This window comes from Equus quagga, chromosome 16 (assembly GCF_021613505.1).
Source record: "Equus quagga isolate Etosha38 chromosome 16, UCLA_HA_Equagga_1.0, whole genome shotgun sequence".
Classification (NCBI taxonomy): Eukaryota; Metazoa; Chordata; class Mammalia; order Perissodactyla; family Equidae; genus Equus; species Equus quagga.
In genome coordinates this window covers 50993118-51015483 of record NC_060282.1, presented here as the reverse complement: position 1 = coordinate 51015483, position 22366 = coordinate 50993118, and the positions used below count along the sequence as shown (strand labels likewise).

The window sequence follows — 22366 nt, the reverse complement described above, 5'->3', positions numbered from 1 at the left end:
ATCTTTCCTTCAATTCCTGAATCCTGCCTAGCTTTATGTCCTTCCGAGAAGATAGCCTTGCCTTCCAACTCTTGAATATCTAGTGTCTAGCCAGTAGAAGCACCATATTGTATGTCTTTATCCTATTTTTTCTTATAATTTTATGGGCTTTAGAAGTATACATCCTTTCATTTTATCAATCACAAATCTTTCATCTTACCCTAAAGCTATCTGGAATATGCTCTTTCAATGGTAATTCCTTACTGATTTTGTCAATTTCCCAGAGATACTCAAGTTCCCTGGGACTCTTTCTTTGGCTATGAAAAATATTAAAATGCAATTGGTAGACTTATATCATTGAAGAAGTATGTCACAAACTTGAGAAATGAAACAAGTAGAGAGTTTTTGATGCGATAATTTTCTACAGGTTGAAAAAACTATGCAAAGTTGATGTAGAGTTGTCCAAAGGAATTTTGATCTTTTCCAGAGAGAAGCATTATATACCTTAAGAGAGTTATGGCACTTTCTTCCTCAAGTTCACAGTACAATTCTATAAGAACACGTGAAGAAGTGGAGTATTTATGAAGATTGTACTAGACAAAGGGACACTTGTACGGCTCATGGAGTAGGTGAAATCAAGTAGCATCTTAATGTTATTTAGTTGAATATTTTTTGAAAGTCATCAATTATTCCTGGTTTACGTAGTGCACCTGCTGGCCTATCTGTGAAAGTGTAAAAAACTCAATCCGTTGATTCACTCTGGATCCACATGTATAGGACCACATATAACAAAAGAGCGATGGAACAGCAAGAGTAGCAGTATACCAAAACAGGGACTCTGTTTTTCTTCCAGCCTCTTTAGTATTGAGTCGTTCTCCTCAATCAGTAACCATGACCATGATATGCCTCAGATTTAGTATCCCCCTTTAATCCCACATCACATTATGAATAGCATATCCTTACACATCGTTTCCCTTTCTTTACCATCAATATCCTTCTTATAACAAACTATTTTTCAATCCAATTCACTCCACCAATTATTTACCCAAAGTCACCTCAAAATTAATTACTGTTTCTCAGTCCTTTCAGTATTTATTTTCTGTAGTTGACACTTTCTTCTCCTTAAAATCCTGTTCACAATATATGCTGTGATATTATAATATTGTAGTTAGTTCTTTTTTCCTCCCTGTATTTTTCTATTTTATATGTTCACTGGTTGTTTCCTTCTCAGATTCCCTAAAATATACATTCTTAAAAGTCCCACTTTTCAGTGAACAACTGTGAATTAAGTGTTTATTATGAAACAGATTCTTATTTGGTGGTATTATTAGAAATCATTTGATAAGATTCTTGCATTATTGGAAGCACTATCACCATCCTAGCTTATTGTTCAGATACTAAACTTCATCCATAGGTGCCCAGTATGGCATCATCTCAAAAATCTTCACTTCAGAAGAAAAAGACTGAGCACTCTTAGAAGGGCACTAGAAATTCTGCTGTCATTGGAATTTTCTAAAAATAATAGTGCAAAACTGTAGACTTCATTTCAGTGCTACTGATTTTCATAATGTTTAAGGAGCATGCAGTAGATGATACTCCTATTCAAAAAACAAACTGAGAGATGGAATTCTTCCTTATTAAAACTCATTGAATAAACATTTATTTAGTGCTTTTGAGGCATAAAGCATGCTAAGTATTGAATGTACAGAGTTAAATACTATGTTTCCAAAATCCAAATAGAAATATTATACCATATTATGCATATAACATTTATATATTCAATATATAATTTTTCACATACGAAAACAAATCTTAGAGATTAAAAGAACAGCGAAAGTTCCTGCAACCTCTACTTTCTGTTCTAATACCCTGATGATGCAATGTTTTGCAATATATGACACTTCAGAATTGAAATCAAACATATATTTCTAAGACAGGGTCATTACTATATGATGAACATAAACTGTTTTATCACAGATAAAAAACATTGTGATGTTTTAATTCACATCTACACAATAGTATATGACAGCAACACAACTTTGTTGCAATTAAATATGAGAAGTATTATATCATTGAATTTAAAATGATGGGCCTTGGCAAAAGCAACCAACAAATAATATCATAGGTTTTGAACCAAGCTAAATAATTTTCTATACTTGTCATCATGGGCCAGTAATTTATCCTTTCTTTTTTTCTTTTCCATTTACTGTTTCAATTGTCCTTGCTTGTAAGCTCTTTCAGGGAAAGAACCAAACACAACACCTCCCACTTACAGACATTAAAGCAACATTTATTAAGTGATGAGTGAACAATAAATTAGCTCTTGAATCTGAATTGCTGTACAATCTGCTCTGAATAGTGCTATGTTTATAACTGCTTATTACTATAATATTTATTAAGTGCAATTAATTCAATTGCTAAAAGCTGTTGATGTGCTGAGGTACCATAAAAATAAAAATGTAAGGAGTCATTTGAACTCATCCAATTTCTTTTTTCTCATAAACTGTTTTAGCTAAATGCTTCTGCATCGTGTATCTGTATAAAATATTTTTAAAGTAAGAACAAAACAAAATAAAACAAATATACACATTTTTAAAAATACCATTAATAAAAATATTGAGAGTTATTAAGGGAGAACAAAAATAGAACCAAAGGAAATAAATGAAGAGAAACAGAAAGATTAAAGGCAAGACACATTTGAATAACTACTTATGTGAAAATAATAACATACCTTGAGGCATTTAAAATACATATATAATTAAAATTATATCAGAAATATTCCCAAAGACAGGAAAGGAATAAAGTAGTTAATTAAAGTATTCTAAGTTTCTACCATTTTCTGAAAGAGGAAAATTAATAAATTGTATTAAATGCAAATAAATCATGTATATAGTACCATGTTTGTGCTTCCCTCCAAATTTATATGACAAAATTCTAATGGCCAATGTGGTAGTATTAACAGGTGGAGCCATTGGGAGATGCCTAAGCAATGATGGTGGAGCCCTCATGAATGGGATTAGTGTCTTATACAAGAGGCTCCAAAGAGATCCCTAGCCCCTTCAACCATGTGAGAACATAGAGAAGACGTCAGATATAAGCCGGGAAGACAGCCTTCATCAGAGAACTTGACCATGCTGGTGCCTTGATCTTGGACTTCCTGCATCCAGAACTGTGAGAAATAAATTTCTGTTCTTTATAAGCCACATAGTCTGTGGTATTTTGTTATAGCAGCCTGAAAGGACTAAGACATATGGTGTAATGTTTAGGCAATAACTAGAACAAAATAAAAGGATATATATATATATATGTATACACATAATAGAGAGAATATTAAACAATAGAAATGCTTAATTATTGCAAAAAAGTTAAAAAAAGATAAAATAGAATACAAAAACTAGTGTGTTGAGACAAAGAACTTTTTTCTTGCATAGAAGATTTCAGTTGACAAATAAGCACATGAAAAGACATTCAACATCATTAGGAAATGCAAATTCAGGTCACAATGATATATCACTACATATGTATCAGATGTAAAAGATAGCAACAACACCAAAACCTGGCAAAATGTAGAGAAAATGGATCACTCATACACTGCTGGTGGGAACATAAAATTGTAAAGCCACTTTAAAAAAACTATGGGCCTGTTTCTTAATAAACTAAATATGCTATTATCATACAATTCAGTAATTGAGCTCTCGAATATTTACCCAAAGAAATGAAAAAGTATGTTCACACACAAAAAATATATACAAATGTTCATAGCATATGTATCTAGAATAGTCCAAAATTGGCACAACCCAGATGTCCTTTAAGGGGTAAATTTTTAATATGTGGTACATCCATACCATGGAATACTATCAGAAATAAAAAGAAATGAACAATTGAAAAATGCAACTACTTGGAATAATTACCAGAGAAATGTGCTGAGTGAGAAAATTCAATCCAATAAGGTTACATAATGTAGGATTCCATTTACACAGTGTTATTAAAATAACAAAATATTAGAGATGAAAAACAGGTGAGCAAGTTGTCAGAGGTTAGGGGTGTGCTAGGGGAGGAGGGATGCTGGCATGGTTATATAAGGGCAACAGGAGTATTTCTGCAGTGATGGAACTGTTCTATACTGTGTAGGTGGATACAGGAACGTGAACATGGGATAAAATTCTATAGAACTAAACACACACATACATGCACTCACACATGTGAATATCTGAAAGAGTGATGGTTTTTACAATGTCAATGTCCTGAATATGGTATTGTGCTATATTTTTGCAAGTTGTTACCAATTGGGAAATGGGTAAACAAAATCTCTGTATTATTTCTTACAACTGCATATGAATCTATGATTATCTCAAGATAAACTACTTCATCAGAAAAAACAAAATCTAGAGTGTTGAACAGAAGACAAATACTGAACTTGTAGATATAATCCCAGATATAACAGTAATTACATTAAAAGTAACTAGACTAAAGAATCCAGTTAAAAGACTAAGATTTTTACTTTGGACCAAAAAAAAGACAAAATATATACAGATTAGAAGAGATATTTTTACAGAGTAGGACCAAGAAAAGTTGGAAGAAATGGATAAAAGAATATACAATGTAAATATTAGCCAGTAGATATGTAGTGTAATTCTTGAAGGCAAAAAACAATTCCAGAGACATAGGGCATTTCATATCAACAAAAGGACCATACATGAGGAAGTTATAAAAATTCTAAATTTGCTTGTATATAATAACATAGAATTAAACAGTATTGACACAACTAAAAGGAGAAATACACAAAGCCACCATGATAGTAGGAGACTTCAATTCATCTCTCTCAATATCTGATACAATAAACACACAAAAACATCATTAATGATATAGAGGATCAGAATCACTAATGAGCAAAAATGACCCACTTGAAATAAGCAGAACACTGCACTAAAGAAAATGACAACACACATTCTTTGAAGTGCATATGAAACATTTTCCAAAATTATTCATACACTGAGTGAAATCAAGTCTCAACAAATATCAAAGGGTTGAACTCATTCAGTATGAAATTATACTAGAAAGCAATATGGAAGATAACTTAAAAATTCCAAAATATTTTAAAATTTTGCAATATACTTTTAAATAATCCATGAGTCAAAGAGGCAATTATAACAAAAATTAGAAAATATCATTAAATGGATAATAAGAAAGAACATAAATATCAATACTTGTGGACATCCAGTCCTGGCCAAGCAAGAGTAGACCCATTCCTCCCAAGAGGGCTCCCTAATACTATTAAAGAACCTTGGGCATAACCAAACAGCAAGTAAAACCAGTCCCTGAAAGGTGAAAGGATAAAGCTGATTGCCTAGGGAACTTGGGACTTGAGGAATGACAAGATACTAAGTCCCCTGTGTTTCCTTATTGCCTCCCATATATTGTCTGTAGACAGGATGGTCTAGAAGCCTCCAACCCAGAATCACCAACAGCAGGTCAGAAAAAGGCTCTGAGGAAAGTCTGTTCTCCCTAATTAAAGGGCTAGGAAATGAGTGGGCTGAAAGCATTAAACCTTTTTGGCAACTTGCTCAAATTAGTCAAACATCAATGGAACCACTGCCCTTCCCCCCAGGTTTCCATGGGACCCCTCAGAGAACTGTTCTTCCATCCATCCTCTGATTCCTCCACCTGGTGATGTTCAAGAGGCCAAGAAGGAAGCTGATCTTCCATCCTCCACTTGGAAGAAGCAGGCAGCATTCCAATTCTCCCCCAGGTTAGTGTCAGTGGGGTCCAGTGGGAACTTGAACTTCTGTACCCACTATGTAGCAATTATACTGGGTGAGATGGTATGAGATGGGGCTAGTCAGTATTCTGTGTCCCCTTCCATACTGACCACTATGGCTCAGCAGGGAGCTCAGCCTCAACTCTGACCTGTCATCACTGAGGTAGAGTGAGGAGGGGCTGGTTGTCTCAGCTTTCTTTTCATACCCTCCCCTTTGTCAGAAGGGTTCCCTGGAGAGCTGAGCTTCTACTACCATCCTGTAGCAACAAAGAAATGTGCATTGGCCCTGCCCATTTACCCTCCCATGTGGCAGCAGGGCCAAGCAAGGAACTGAGCTGACACCTCACTCAAAGGCAATGAGGAATCAAGTTGGTGTCTTTCTTTCACTAGGGTTTGGTCAACAGGGCTGAGTGCTATGCCAAACTTAGATCTCAAATATCTTCAACGATGCAGTCAGTGTCAGCATTTCCCTGTTGCTGGGATGGTTTCAGCAAGGAACTTAGCATACACACTCATCTAGCCCTCATACTATACCTCAACAAAGGGATTCTCTATGAAAAGAAGATTGAATAGAATCAACACTCTCAAAATTTACAATCCAAAAAGTTCAAGATGAAAGTTTTAAAAAATAACTTATTTTACCAAAGCCAGGAAAATCACAACTTGAATGAGAAGAGGCAATCCAAAGACACAAATACCTAGATAAATGAGATGTTGAAATTATTTGACAAGGATTTTAAAGCAACCATCATAAAAATACTTCAACAAACAATTACAAATGCTCTTGGAATGAATAAAAAAACAGAAAATTTCAGCCAAAAAATATATATAAGTTATAAGAGAGTACCCAGTGGCCATGATGGACCTGAAAAACACATCAACAAAACAATAAAATCATGCTGATTGGGCTCAATGGCAGAGTGGAAATGACAGGATAGAATCAGAGAACTTGAAGACAGATCGATAGAATTTACTGAGTTTGTATAATAGAAAGAAAACTGATTGAAAAAAAAAAGAATACATTTTCAGGGATCTGTGGAACAATAATAAAAGAACTAACGTGTATCAACAAAGTGCCAGAAGGAGAGACGAGAGAGGGGGACTGACAAAGTATTTGAAGAAGTAATGTCCAAAAAAATCCACAATTTGGAGAAAGTCATAAATGTACAGATTTAAGGAGATGAGTGAATTCCAGATAGAATAAACCCAAAGAAATCAGTGCTAAGAGACATCATAATTGACTTCAGAAAATTTAAAAAAAAGAAAAAAACAAGGTAGAAAGAATATATTATACATAGGGAACATCAATTTGAAAGACCATGGAGGCCCAAAGGCAGTGGCACAATATTTTCCAGGAGCAAAAAGAAAAAGAATTGTCAACTCCAAATTCTATATCCAGGAAAACTATCCTTGGGAATAAGAGTAAAATAAAGATATTCTCAGGCAAAGGAAAATTAAGAGAATTTGATGCTATCAAATCCACCTTTAAAGAATGGCTAAAATTAATTTCTCTACACACAAAGGAAATGTTAACAGAAGGTTTGGAACTTCATAAAGAAAGAAGAACACTGGAGTGGATAAACATTGGGCTAAATATAATAGATTATCCTTGTTTCCACAAATTTTTAAAATCATTTTAATGACTAAAGGAAGAAGCATAATACCACCTAATACAGTGCTTGATGTATGCATAAGAAATTAAGATAATTACACTTACAAAGTGGAGATGATAAAGGGACCTACACAAAAGTAATTTTTCTAGACTTCATTCAAAGTGGTAAATTGTCAATACCAGTAGTGTGATAAGATATGTATGCATATTGTAGTACCTAGAGCAACCACTCAAAAAACTATACAAAATGATATACTCAAAAACACTATAAATAAACCAAGATGTAATGTTAAAATTTGTGGGTATAGCTAAAGTAGGCTTTGATGGAAATGTGTAGCTCTAACTACATAGAGTAGGAAAGAAAGTCTGAAAAATTAGTGACTAAACGAGGGGTTGGCAAACTATGACACATGAGCTAAATCTAGCCTGCCACCTGTTATTATAAATAAAGTTTTATTGGAACAGAACCATGCCCATTCATTTATATATTGTCTGTAGCTGTTTTCATGATACAAAGACAGAGTCCAATAGTTGTGACAAAGACATTAGAGTCTAAAATATTTACAATACCACGTTTTACAATAAAGTTTCTGGACCCATAGAACTTCTACCTCAAGAAACTATAAGAACAAAAACATCAAGTCAAAGACATTAAGGAATGGAGACAAGAAAGAAGCAGAAACTCATAATTTACAATATATACATATAATGAAGAGCGGCGACAAAGCCCAAAATTACTCCTTTTAAAAAATTAATTAATTAAAAACTAGACCTTTAAAAAAATAAATTTACAACCCTCTAGCAAAACTCAGATAAAAAGAGAAAAAACAAATTTCAAGAATGAAAAGGAGGGGGCCAGGCCAGTGGTGTAGTGGTTAAGTTTACACAGTCTGCTTCAGTGGCCCGGGGTTCACAGATTTGGATCCCAGGCACAGACCTACACACCACTCAGCAACCTACACTGTGGCAGAATCCCAAATATAAAATAAAGGAAGATTGGCACAGATGTTAGCCCAGGGCCAATCTTCCTCTAGGAAAAAAGAGGAAGATTGGCAACAGATGTTAGCTCACCAGAAAACAAAAAGAAAGAAAGAAAGAAAAGGAGGACATTACTAGTGATCCCACACCTATTTCAAAAGATAATAATATGGGAGTATGATAAACTACATGAAAATAAATTTACTCCTTAAATGGACTATACAATTATCTTGAGAAAGAAAAAAACAGCTTACTAAAACTAGCACAAGAAGAAATACAAAAAAACAATGAAACTATGTCTATTAAAGACCCTGAATTCATTACAGTAAGTTAGTAGTAGAATCAGAGTTTTAACTTAGTTTTTTATCACTAGATTCTGATTCCTGTTTTACTGTCATTATACTATTCTTTTAGTTCTTCTTCCTACTATTAGAAAAATGCTGAAAATAAGAATTATAAGGCATATTATGTTAAAAGTTTGACTACAGGTCTCATTTTCAATCAACCGGAAATCAGAACTCACTAACATGAACTCACCGACTCAAATCTGTCCCAGGCACATACTGAGAGAAACGTGAATGAAGTAGAGGGATCAGTCTAAGATCACACCATCGCTTTTCCCATCTCAAGCCTGGAGAGGTGGGCCATGAAGAACATGATAATGTGTCCTGAAAAGAACAGAAACATTCAGTGTTGCTCATTTCCGTGTTTTGAGTTTGTGTGTCACAAACCCTTTTCATTTGGGGAATATTTTTTCCCCTAAATAATGAACAGAGTACCACAAGAAAAAATCCACATTCATTGACAGTAAAGTTGTATTCTTTAACTTCTTCATTAATGGAATTCTAATAAGAAATTGAGGAGGAAATCATTGAAATTGAGAATGTTAGTAAATCATATGAAAAAAATGGAGCAGGGAGAAGGAAGAAAAAAACAGAAGTGTGCAGAGCTGAATTCATTCAAGAAGGGGAAAGATGGGGCAAAACTGTAATTGTAATGAACACTGAATTGCTAGTAGGTAACAAAAATAAAAATAAGTTGTAGTTCATTCAATTAGCCAATACTTTCTGAGTATCTCCCAGGTGCTAGAGATTAATATAAGTCCTGTGAATTATCAATTAGTAGTAAATATTTTTGAATAGAATGAATGCACTTATAAAACAACTTTTTAAAACTACTCAAGGAAATCTTTGTCCATCGTTTTAACTTCATGTTTATAAAATGTTTGTATTTTCTTATATTGTCTTAATGTCATGTTCAGTCAACTTCTGCTGGTTTAAAATTACATGTATTTTAAGTTTCATTAGAAGTTTGGGTTTTTTATGTATGTATAGAACAGACATATATTTGAATAAAATTTGAGCTTTTCACTTGATGTTGATTTATGTTTCTTTCATCGTGTCAGCTTCATTGCTAAAATTCCTTCCTAGCACTAGTACATGGGATAATGTTGATATTTAAATTGGCATCAGCTGTAGGGGCAAAGTCTCAATTTGATCAGGGAGCTACCGACACTGATTTCTTTCTATTCTATAGATTCTATAATTTTTGAGTGATGATGTTAGAAGAAGATTCTATTTAAGTCTTGATGTTGAAACTTTGTTAGTCTAAATATTATTAACCTTTTCTTTCAGGTTTCAATTCAAAATTGCTTAGGAGCAAAAACCTTCCATTGTTTTCACTCAAGGTTGAGTGTTCTTTGGCATTATCATGTTAATTGTCACCAACTGTGCCAATAAAAATCTATTAAATCCTTACAGCAGTTTAGAATACAGCGAAGGTGAACTGGCTAAGATCATGCAGTGAGGGGCCCCTTACTGGTTGGTAAATATTCTCTCAGACACCTATCCTTTGATGCAAGACAGTTGCTTTTAATGTTTATCGGGTAATTGCAAGGGCACAAACCTAGGTTTCATGTTGCTCTCCTGGCCTTGCTGTCAGATGTTATAGATGGTCAGCATATGACACAGGGGTCAATTAGGTGGCAGGACAACAGGGTAGTGAAAGCTCAGGCTCTGAATCAGAATCAGACCACCTGGGTTCAAAATCACAATTTCCCAACTGACTAGGCCTTTAACCTAGGGACAGGTTATTTCAACTCTGTATGTCTTACCGTGCCTATCTCCAAAGATAAGGCTATCACAAGGCTCTTGTTACCAAGGCAAAACCTAAAGCTTTTCTAGAAGCATTAAATTATTGCTTACCCATCTTTTCTGCATAAGGCACTTGAAATAATAACCCTATGTGACACACTAGGGTAAACAGACTAAGTTTCTGTGGCCAGGCCAGAACTGACCATAGGGTTAATCAGGGTCCCATGTGGCACCAAACTGCTCTATAGCTAAGCCCATATAGCATATGGATGAAACACTCTCAAAGGACATTATTGCACATGGCTCAATCCTGAGAAGTTTTACAGTAAATAATCTACCCTAGTCATCCAGCCAGAAAATGGCAGTGCCGGGATTTACTCAGACCTACATCTTTCTGATTCCTGAGCCAACACACTATCATAGCACATTTCACATTTACAATCAAAGGTGAAATGATGGAAAGAATAATTCAGATTTTTGTCTTGATTATTTCACAATTTTGCTACATAATTTAGGCAAATTATTTAAAGACAGTTCCTCGTCTTTCATGAAAAGTACAAATAGCTCCCTTCACCAATAGACGAGTATCATTAGTTTTATAAATTACATTTTATAGACTTCATGGATTGGAAGATATGAAAATACATGTGATCTTTGACACGTCTATGATGTAGCATCTCAACCTGATGCCTTTACATACCAAAGTTATAAATACCTCACTTCCTTTTATGTTTCCTCCTTATAAAAAATATAAGTCCCACTTCAGCTATTAAACTAATAAGGGTTAATGTATTTCATTTTACAAATCTGTTATTTATAGTGGAATAGCTAATGTTCTTCAAAGATTATTTATCCTTATTTATTTTAATTATGAAAAGAGAATATAAATTTGCTTTTGTCTTTTTCTGTAGCAGTAGTCTTAGAATTAGTTTTAATTGTATAAAAACGATCCAAAACATTATGATTTTTATGGTCTTAAGGCCCATAACTACTTTTCAAGAGCTTTATTCATCAAGAATATTGTTTCCTATAATATTAATAGTGTGAATGGGAAAAGTGGCATTTACATAGTCTGCTTTAAAATAGACCCCTTTGGGGCCGGCACGGTGGCGCTGTGGTTAAGTTCACACATTCCACTTCTCAGCAGCCTGGGGTTCACTTGTTTGGATCCGGGGTGCAGACATGGCACCACTTAGCAAAAGCCATGCTATGGTAGGCGTTCCACGTGTAAAGTAGAGGAAGATGGGCATGGATGTTAGCTCAGTGCCAGTCTTCCTCAGCAAAAAGAGGAGGATTGGTAGCACTTAGCTCAGGGCTAATCTTCCTCAAAAAATAAATACATAAAATAGACTCTTTTCTCAAAATGTAGCACATTTCAAGGTACCTTGCCACACAATAACATGAAGAACAATTATCTACCCAAATAGAATTGCATACAGGGCAAAATGTTGATCCAGATTTTGTTAAGGAGTTGGCACAGAAAGGATTCATTAAAGGTATATAGCTAAGAAAAATATTTCTCAGAACCTGGTTAGCTAATTACCTGAATTTAAGTCTCCTGGTGGGCACAAAGCAATTCCTCTTCTCCGCCTCGGCTGGCAAACCAGGTGATTCTCATGTATCCTAAAATTGGTGACCTCAAGTCCTTAGAAGGACTAGACCATGTTTTTTATGTAAGACGGTGGAGTGATGTAAGGTGATATAAGGTGCTATTTTCCTATTTGCTTAAAATGATGCCTTAAAATACATTAAGGATGTTTCAGAAAACTAGAATGGCACCTTCTTACTCAAAATTTGCTTTGATTAATGCTCTAATTATTCTCTGAAAATTAAGGCATAGGGATTTAACATGGAGTTACCTGGTCCCAGGATAGAATTGAGGATTTAGACACATCAGAAAACTGAATGTTTCTCTTAAGGAGATTGTCTATAACATGTACACATTCTGTGGAAAATAGGCCTCACAATGCACACTTCTTTCCAAATTTCCACTATTCATTGTTGTTTAGTGATATGTCAGACTGCTCCTAATTTTATAAACCTCTGAGTAGAAATGTCCTTTACTCTCCACTCCTGCATCAAAGCCTATTTAAGGCATGAACAGAAACATAGGGGGCACCAGCTGGGCAAGTCTGCATGATCTCATCAGGCTTGAAGCCTAATTCCCAGGTGGGAAACAGAGCACATATTTGGTTCGTAGTCTCTCAATTTTTGTTGAGGCCAATTAAGTTGATATTTAAAGTCTCGAATGCTAATATCCATTGTTCTTTTTCTGCTTATCTTTCAGTTAATTTTATGCATTTGTGTAAAGATCTGGATTTTAAACTTTTTGGGTCAGGGACCATAATTAGCTTCTCCCCTTAGTACCTAGAAGAGTGTTTCCATGGAATAGATTCTCAGTAAATATTCATTTAATTGAAATACATTGAGTTTATTGTCTTTATTTTTAATATACTTTATTTGAATTTACATAAGCCTTGATTTTTATTTTATTCTCTAAAGCATCATGAGAAGTACCATTAATTTTCTTACACTTAAAGATCTTCAGCTATGTCAAAATAATGTTCAATCCCAAGGCTAAAAATAAAAATAAAATTTGCCTCTTAAAAATGGAAATACACGACTCTAGTAAGAAATATTTATGACAAATGATTTGGTACACTCTTGTTATAGAATTACTGAGTGATTTTCTTGCTCTAATTATAGCTTTCTAAAGGAAGACTTTGTATCATGCAACCATATACAGGCACAATTAATAAAATTAATTCTATAGGATTTTTTGTGTATGCCAATGGAATGAGTTAAAAACAAACCAGAATGATTCTTACCCATAGGCCATCCACTCTGACTTATCTATTTCTCATTATTATAGAGGTATCCAAAGGCATGGGACAGGAATTAATAAAATATTACCAAGCATCTTTCTGCCACACTAAAGCAAAATAGCTCTTCCTCCTGTCTTAGGAGCAGAGCTGAGATGGGGATTCTTGTGTGGGGGATATGTGGAGGGAAAGTTCTCAGGAGCAACCTGTGAGGACTGAGGGAAGAGTGGATGAGGCAGTGAACAACCTGACTAAAGAGCTGAGGTCCTGAAGCAAGGTCTCCATGTCATCTGCTGAGGCCCTGCAAGGGGCCTACCTTTGTACCCCTCTTTCTAGGTCATTGGAGGTGAGTGGTGAGCCCTGATTCCCAGGCAGAGGTTCCTTACAAGAAGGAGCAGCTGTGTATGGGGACAACAAATACTCACAGCACCTGGGGTGGTTGCACTAGCCCAGGGAAGGGGACTGGAAGGGCATCGAAAGTATCAAGAGCATCTAGATTGGAGGGGAAGAAGATGAGGAAAGCAATTACTACAAGGTAAAGACTTGGCTGGAGATTGTAAGAAATCTGTAGAATTGAGAAGGGAACTGATGGGAGCATGGAATGTATATATTCATTTATTTTCTCATTAGGAAATCAATATTTAAGTCACTCAGATCTTGCCACCTTCTAAAGATCAGCATTTTAAATATCTATAGTGTGACAATTATTTCTCTGGCAACAAAAACAAAAGAGAAGGTCAGATGAAATACACCCAGATGTGGCTGGTTTACACATGTAGAGATAACCTTTGGTCTTGCCAAGGGTTCTTCTTCAGGAGCAAAAAAACCCCACCAATAATAGATATAAAAGAATTGGGGACCTAAGGCTCTGAGCTGAGGAACACTACTGGTATAGTTAGGTACAGTGAGGGTCACTCAAGCCGGATGACGTTCACAAGGAGTAGTTTGAAGTAAAATGTCACAATTAGGTCAGGGATTTCAAATGGAGGATGAATCATACACATCAGAAGAAGCACCTGTATGTCTTATATATCCTGATAGATGGAATAGAAGAATAAAATTCCGGTTAAAGTCAGCTCTGCTACTCTTCATGTCAGTGAGCACGAGGGATAACTGTTAGACTTATGGCCAGAGAGAAGTGTTCAGTCTATAGAATGTGTGAATGTTATAAAGGGTGAAATGCAAGGACTTTCAAGAATATTTATGAAAGCAAAAAAACCTGTTTACTCGAAAATACAAATGAAATTAAAAAATAACATTTTATAAAATGTATATAAAACAAACATGCCAATTTTATCAATTATTAAATATATGCATAGTTTAACGGTCATTACATTTTAACAACGTGTAGGTTAGATTTTCTTACTTTGTGCTAATTCCCCAGTGTACATGAAGATTGCTAAGAAATCCTAACAACTGGCACACTAACTGCTACTTTTAGTTAAATAATTGCAAAATAAAAATCATCTCAAATCATTTAGAACATAAAGTTACATATAATATGCAATGTTGCAAAATAATTAATGATGTTATGCGTGACCTCATGAAGTTAAAAGTCTCTATTTCTTACAAAGAGCTAAACACAGACCTGAAAGGAGGAAAATGACTTTAAAAAAAATAACTAAACTGCTTATTTTTCACTTCCTTGCTTATCATAATACTTAAGTGATGAAGCAACCAAGGATTTCAAATCTATCAGTAAAACCAGATTCAATAGCAGTTTTTGCAAACTGTAATTATGTATTTTTTTCTTGGGCTTTTTTTGTATCTCTTAATTAGTTTTAACTATGGTCATCTTACTGTATTATTGGGATGGTAGTTGAGATGTAAGCCACTGTCACACAGAGGAGAAGATGTCCCGCTGCTCTGGTCACTTGGCGCACCTACAGGAGACAAAATCACAATACCACACTGGTTAGAGTGCCAGAAGATTCTAGACCAATGCATTCTACATTCTATATTTCAGTATACATCAAGTCAGTTAGGTAGTAAAAGGAATTTTTATTTCACTTACATCAAAGCCAGAGTTTTACACGTAAACTAAGTGACTAAAGTGAGGCCCTAAAAGAGACCTACAAATATTTACCTCTGATTTCATAAAATTAAGTCCTAATTAATGAAAACACACAATCTTATAAAAAACATTGTTTCATTTCATTATACAAAGTGGCCTACACTTATGAACCATACTTAGAGTAGTGTAGGATTTTGTTTGTCTCCAAAATTCTATTTAATGTTGTGTTACAACCTACTGGAAAATCTTATCTTTAGGTACCATAATTTTCCACCATGCAAAATGATTTGCATGTGCTCTGTCTTTATAAGTGCTCTTGCTATGTACTATAATTGGAAAAACCCTCATTGACATTATCTAATTTTGTGAAACTACAACTAAAAAACTTCGTATTACATCCTCACGAGAAATCCATTAATATCTATTTTTTAAAGATGAGTAATGCATTTCTTAAAGATTTGTGATTTTCTAAAATTTCACAATTTAGTAATCTTTAGTCAGGATTATAATATATATTTTTTGATTTCTGATTCATTACTTTTTCTGAAAAGGTTACTTTTTTTGGAGTTATTAATGTTGACAATTATGAGCTATTAGTGTAATTGAGTCTCAATTTTTATTTGAACTATTATACTTATATTTGAATATTAGAGGTCATATGAAATATTCCTAACATATTAACCCATGTACTCAAAAAATAAATGATTTTTCTCTCCTCTTTTATTACTTTAAACTTCCGTAATTTTCCTGATGCTAAGAAGGGAATAATAGGCTGTTTTGCTATACTAGCAAAACATATATAAAATGGATATAGTTTTTCCATTCTTTACATCATAAGGATTGTATACTTTGTATTAGCTACTTTTGATGTTTATCTGCATTTCGGTCTTATGAGATGCTATTTTTAAGGCAAACACATGTTACTTTAAAACATTTATTTTTAAATAAATAAAATAAAGACATAACATGTCAAATTCTGTGACAGCATCCATTGAATGAAATTTAAAGATTTAAATATATACATGAAAAAGAAAACAGATATAAAGTTAATGAACTATGATTTCATCTTAAGTTAGAAATGGAAGAGCAAATTAAAACAAAGTAAATAGAAGACAGAAAATAATAAAAATAAAAGTGGAAAACAGTGAGATTGAAAAAAAAATAGACAAAATTAAAGAGGACAAAAATGAGTTATTTGGAAGGATTAATAAAACCCGTAGCAAAGTGATTTAGTAAGAGAGAGAAAATGCAAGTTACTAATATTAGGAATAAAGGAGGTGGCAGTACTGCAAGCCAACAGATATTAAAAAGAATAATAAAAAGAAATGATAGATAACTTCATGAAAATAAATTGACCACTTAGTTGAAATGGAAAAAAACCTTGAAAAAAATTTTACCAAAACTTACAAAAGAAGAAAAGAGAATATCAAAAAACTTCTACATCCATTCAAGAGATTAATTTATCAAGATAAAAATTTTATTTCTAGACTCAGATTGCTTCTCTGGTGAATTTATTCAATCACTGAAGAAAAAGGTGCTATCACCATTAAAATCTTTCTGGAAATAGAGGACGAATTACCACTTCACTACTTACATGAAGACATAAAAACTCTAATATCAAAATCTCACTAACACACTGCAAGAAAAGAAAAGTACATATGGATATCCCTCATGAACATAGATTGTAAAAAAGCCTCAGCAATACATTAGCAAATTGGAACCAGCAATAAATAAAAAAACATAATACTTCATGACCCATGTGGGTTTGTCCAAGGAATCCAAGCTCGATTTCGCATTCAAAATCAATTTTTAAAAATTCACCATATCAACAAAATAAAAAAGCAAAAACATATATAATTCTTCAATGGATGTGGGAAAAAATACTTGAGACAATTACACATCAACTTATATTAAAAAAAAAGCGAAAGAAAAACTGTCAGTAACCTAGGAACGGCAGGGCACTTCCTCAATCTAATAAAGGGCAGCAGTTAACACTTATAGCTGATATCTTACTTAGTGGTAAAAGACTGGAAATTTCTCTCCTAATATCTTAAGCAACAGAAGAATGTCTGCTCTTGATACTTCATTCAAAATTTTACTAAAGGTCCTAGCCATTGTGACAGATAAGAAAAAGGAACTAAAGAAATACACACTGGAAAGGAAGAAGCAAAACTTTTTATTTTCAGATGACATAACTGTATATGTAGAAAAACTTAAAGAAGGTACATAAAATCCTACTAGGATAAATAATAAAATTAAGTTGTGTTGCAGAATATGTCATATATAAAAAAATTGTACTTCTATCATTGTCTAGCAACAGATAACAATGAAATTTTTAAAATGTCGTTTACAATAGCATAGAAAAAACAAAATGCTGAAAAGAAATTTAACGAAAAATATGCAAGACTTTCCCACTGAAAACACAAAAATGTTACTGAGAAAAATTAAAACATAAATAAATGGAAATTTATATAATGTTCATAGATTGAAAGACAAAGTCATTAAAATGTTAATTCTCCACATTGCCTATAAATTCACTTTAATCCAATTCAAAATAATAATACTTTTTTAATAGAAATTGACATGCTATTTCTAAAATGCATGCAGTAATGAAAAGAACCTAGAATAACCAAACATTCTTGAAAAATTGCAAAGTTGGAGAATCGGTCCTAGGTGACTTTTTAGAGGCATTATAATTCTACAGTAACCAACACTATGCTTTTGGTGAAACAATAGACACATAAATTAATGGAAATAAAGTGATTCCTTGATTTTTGATTCCTACCTCAGACACAAAAAAAGTAATTAATATAAGATGGATTATAAATTTAAACATAAAACCAATGCCATAAATCTTCTAGGAAAAATGTAAGGCAATCTCTGTGCAACATTGGAGTAGACAAATATTTCTTAGAGAAGATACAAAAAGCAATAACCATATATAATAAGAACAACAGCAAAGTGGTAAATTAGACTTTATCAAAATTAAAAACTTCTGCAAATCTAAGACAGCTTTAGTAAAAAATATAGATATCCATCAACTGAGAGAAAGTGTTTCTAACACATATAACTGACAAAAGGCTTATATACAGAATAAATTTTTAAACTCCTGCAGTGTGAGAATATAAAGATATACCAATAGAAAAATGGGCAAAATTTGAGCAGACACATTATCAAATAAGATATACAAACTGCCAATAAGATATGCAAACTGCACATAATAAAGAGCTAATCATCCTTAGTCTTTAGGGAAATGCAAATTAAAACTACAATAAGATACCACTACACACTCAATGGAATGGCTGAAAAAAATCTTTGACCATTAAATATTGGAATGAATGGAGAGCAACCAGAACTCTCTTACATTGCTGGAGTGGATGGCAAGAGGTCTTTAAAATATATGTCCACCTTAGAAATACCTTTGGCAATTTGTTAACAAGTTAATTAAACATTTATCCTGTGACTTAGCAATTCCATTCCTAAGTAGTTATAGCAGTGACATAAAATTGTAAGACTTCCAAAAGCCTCGCCCAAGAATGTTCATAGTAGCTTTATTTATAATAGCAAAATACTGAAAACAGATCTTTTATCTATCAATAAGATGAGGCATTAAAAAACTGTACTATGTTCATATGATGGAATATAACAGCAATATAAATGAACAACTACTGAAATATATAACATAAGTGCTAGTTCAAAAAGAAAGAAGCCAACATAAAAGAACAAATACAGTATGACTCTTCTAAAAAGTTCTATAAGAAGCAAAAATAATATATAATGATAAGAAATGAAATCAATGGTTGTTTCTATTTCTAGGCTATTTCTTGGGAAGAGGCACAGGGGAAGCATTCTGTAATATAAAGGAGTGTCGATTAAGCAAACATGTGCATTAGTCAGAAACAATACAACTGTGTGTGCATTTAATTTGCATTGCATGAAAATTGTACTTGTTAAAAAATATGCTTCTTTCGGGGCTGGCCTGGTGGTGCAGAGGTTAAGTTTGCATGTTCTGCTTCAGTGGCCCGGGGTTCGACAGTTTGGATCCTGAATACAGACTTATGCACTGCTTATCAAGCCGTGCTCAGGGCCAATCTTCCTCAACAAAAAGAGGAGGATTGGTGGCAGATGTTAGCTCAGAGCTAATCTTCCTCAAAAATAAAAAGAAAAGAAAAACAAACAAACAAAAATATTCTTCTTTTACTTTTTAACAATTAGATAATGTACATTTAATTTCAAAATATACAAATAATACAGAAATTTTTAAGCAGCTCTTGTCAAAATTATTACATTTCCACATAGACTGCTGCTTCCTTCAATCTCTTTGTTCTCATTGGGACAGCTTAAGTGCACGTGCTTGCTTAGCAAGTTCAGCAGCCAAATAAAAGTATATCATTTTCCAGTTAGAGAAGATATGTCATCAAATGTTATCAATGAAATTTAATAGAGATACAAAATGTATATATTTGATATGATATTCATTTTTAAAATAAATATATGCCTCCAATTATAGGTTAGAAAATAGTTGCAAATGTAGTGAATACGTTATGAAAAATAATATCTATTTCCTCTGCAGAAGGGTTAATAGAATGTTTTGTGGTATAAAAGTCTTTGTATTTAGACAGAAACTTCAAATTTAAAAAGAAATTACCAATTACTGTCAGGAAATAATTGTTTAGAAAGTAAATATGATGATGTGAGCATTTTATCTATTCTTCATAAATGCTTACATGCACAATCTTCATTCAGTGGGAGTTTGAGGAAAGCAGGTGCTCTCTTTAAAAATGACACTGTTAGGGTAACTTCTTCTCCAGCATTTCGAAGAACCTGAACCTAAATTAAAACAGAATAAAAATGGAACCATTATCAGTATGTTCATGAAATTTTTTATATGATTGTAAAACCTTAATACGATTGGTTGTCTTTTCCACTTCTCTTTTTTCCCTAGAGGTTAGAAACATTTTATGAGAGATAGAGGGCATAAATTATCTAACATTGCAGAAATACAACCATCAACGTTGTTCTTCTTCCCACCATTGTATGGTCCCTGTTCACTCACAATGTCATCACCTTCCATTCGCATTTATTGAGGTTCTCATGAGTATATGCTCTATATTTGGCAATATGAGGGATCATGAAGCATACAGAAAGGTGTAGTGCTGAAGCCACTGAATTTATTAATTTAATAAACATTTATTGAGCCTCTATTATGCACCACTTGGAGATATAAGAATAAATGACCCTGCAGATGTTGACCAGAGAGCCAATTCAAGTCAAAGAAAATTGCCCCAATTCACTCAAACTCTTCTGCAAAAATTATATATTATTTTCCTAGTATATCATTGCATATTTTCTTTTCCATTCCCCTAAAACTTGGAGTAATGATGATGACTGTTTTTATCAATAACTCTCAACGCTTTCCAAATCATAGCATTACCATTTCTAGTTCTGCCAGTTAAAATACTGTCAATTTCAACAAAAATTATATCAAGACAGATGTAAGCAATATTAAACAAAGTGCAAGCAGCTGAGGAATTATTTACAGAAACATACCTGGAAAAGATATAAGTATATTTAGAATTTTAAAATCTCACATAAACTAAGAGGAGAATTAAGAATAATTAGTAAATAAGCAGTTAATAGATATGGAAACATAACTTGTTTTCAAACATATAGAAAACATGTTCAACCTCAATTCATTAAGGAATTGTCTATCAAGGCCAAATAGAATGACTTCTGGTCCCAACAAGATGGCATAGATTCATTTCTCTCTGATTCACCCAGTAAGTACAGCTGTAACACTGAAGAAAATGCAAGAGACAACCTAACTGAACTCTGAAAGGTATAAAGAAGAAAGAAGAACTCATTAGGTCCCCCAGGATTGGAGGATTAGTACAGAGGTGAGATGTCTTAAATACTTCTACCCATCGGAGGAATTATCTACCCACTGCTGGATAAAGCATCCCTCTATCCACTTAGTGGCACCAGGTCGCCCACCCTGGGGAAGCTCCTTCCACCTCCTCAAACAGCACCAGTAGGGAACAGTGGAGCTCTAGTGACACAAGGTAAATCAATGAGACCAGTAGTACCAGATAGACTTTAAAAATGATATTGTCAATGGAACCACAGCCCACAAAATTAGACTAGGACCTGTGTGATAGCAGTGAATTTGTGCTAAAAAGAAAAAAAAAAAACATCATGAATAAGAGCTAGACTCTCTTAACATAATAAGCAAAATGTCCAGGATACAATAAAATAACATGTCACACCAAGAACCAGGAAAACCACAATTTGAATGACAAAAGGTAATCAACTAACAGTAACTAGATGAATCATATACTGGAATTATCTGACAAGGATATAAAGCCACCCTAATCGAAATATTTCAACAAGAAATGACAAATCCTCTTGAAGCAAATGAAAGATTACAAAATCTTGGCAAAGAAATGCTAATTATGAAAAAAAAACAAGTGAAAATTATAGAACTGAAAAATGCACTAACATAAATTTAACAACTTCCTGGACTGGCTGAATAATAAAGTGAGGATGACAAAAATAGAATCTGTAAACTTGAGGACAGAACAATAAAATTAACCCAACCTGAACAATAGCAAATATACAAACATACACACACAAGTCAATATATTTCATCACATTAAAAGTAGCAAAAAAGTTTAAAAATGAAGGAAATTATATAATCATTTCAATAAAGGCAAAGGGACATTTGATAAAATCCATTTGATAAAAACTCATATAAAATTGAGTATGCATAGGAGTATCCTTCATATTATAACGAGTCTACACAAAAAACATTTAAGAAGCATCATAGTTAATGGTGAATTATTGAAACATTTCCCTCTGAGATAAGAAATGAGGCAAAACCATCCATTATCTCCATTTTTCCTTAATCTTTATTCATGTCTTACTGCAATGAGTCAAGAAAAGAGCTAACAAAATGCATAAGAATTGAAAGAAGAAATGAAACTGTCATTATTCAGAGTTCACATGACTTTGAACATAGAAAATCCTTGAGAACCTATAGACATTATTATATCAGACATTACCAGGTGAGCTATTAAGGAAGTTTAGTATGGAATAACATAGATACAAAGT

General features: G+C 33.4%; 1 protein-coding gene across 1 annotated transcript in view; it reads right to left on the bottom strand.

Moving 5' to 3' along the window:
* SNTG1 (syntrophin gamma 1) overlaps nucleotides 1–22366 on the bottom strand; it is a 317880-nt gene that overhangs the window by 191665 nt on the left and 103849 nt on the right. Inside the window, exons 7-9 of the mRNA XM_046642673.1 lie at nucleotides 19984–20086; nucleotides 15043–15125; nucleotides 8865–8995 (exon numbers count right to left, since the gene is read on the bottom strand). Coding sequence (XP_046498629.1) covers nucleotides 8865–8995; nucleotides 15043–15125; nucleotides 19984–20086 — 317 coding nt within the window. The remainder of the gene's footprint in view (nucleotides 1–8864; nucleotides 8996–15042; nucleotides 15126–19983; nucleotides 20087–22366) is intronic.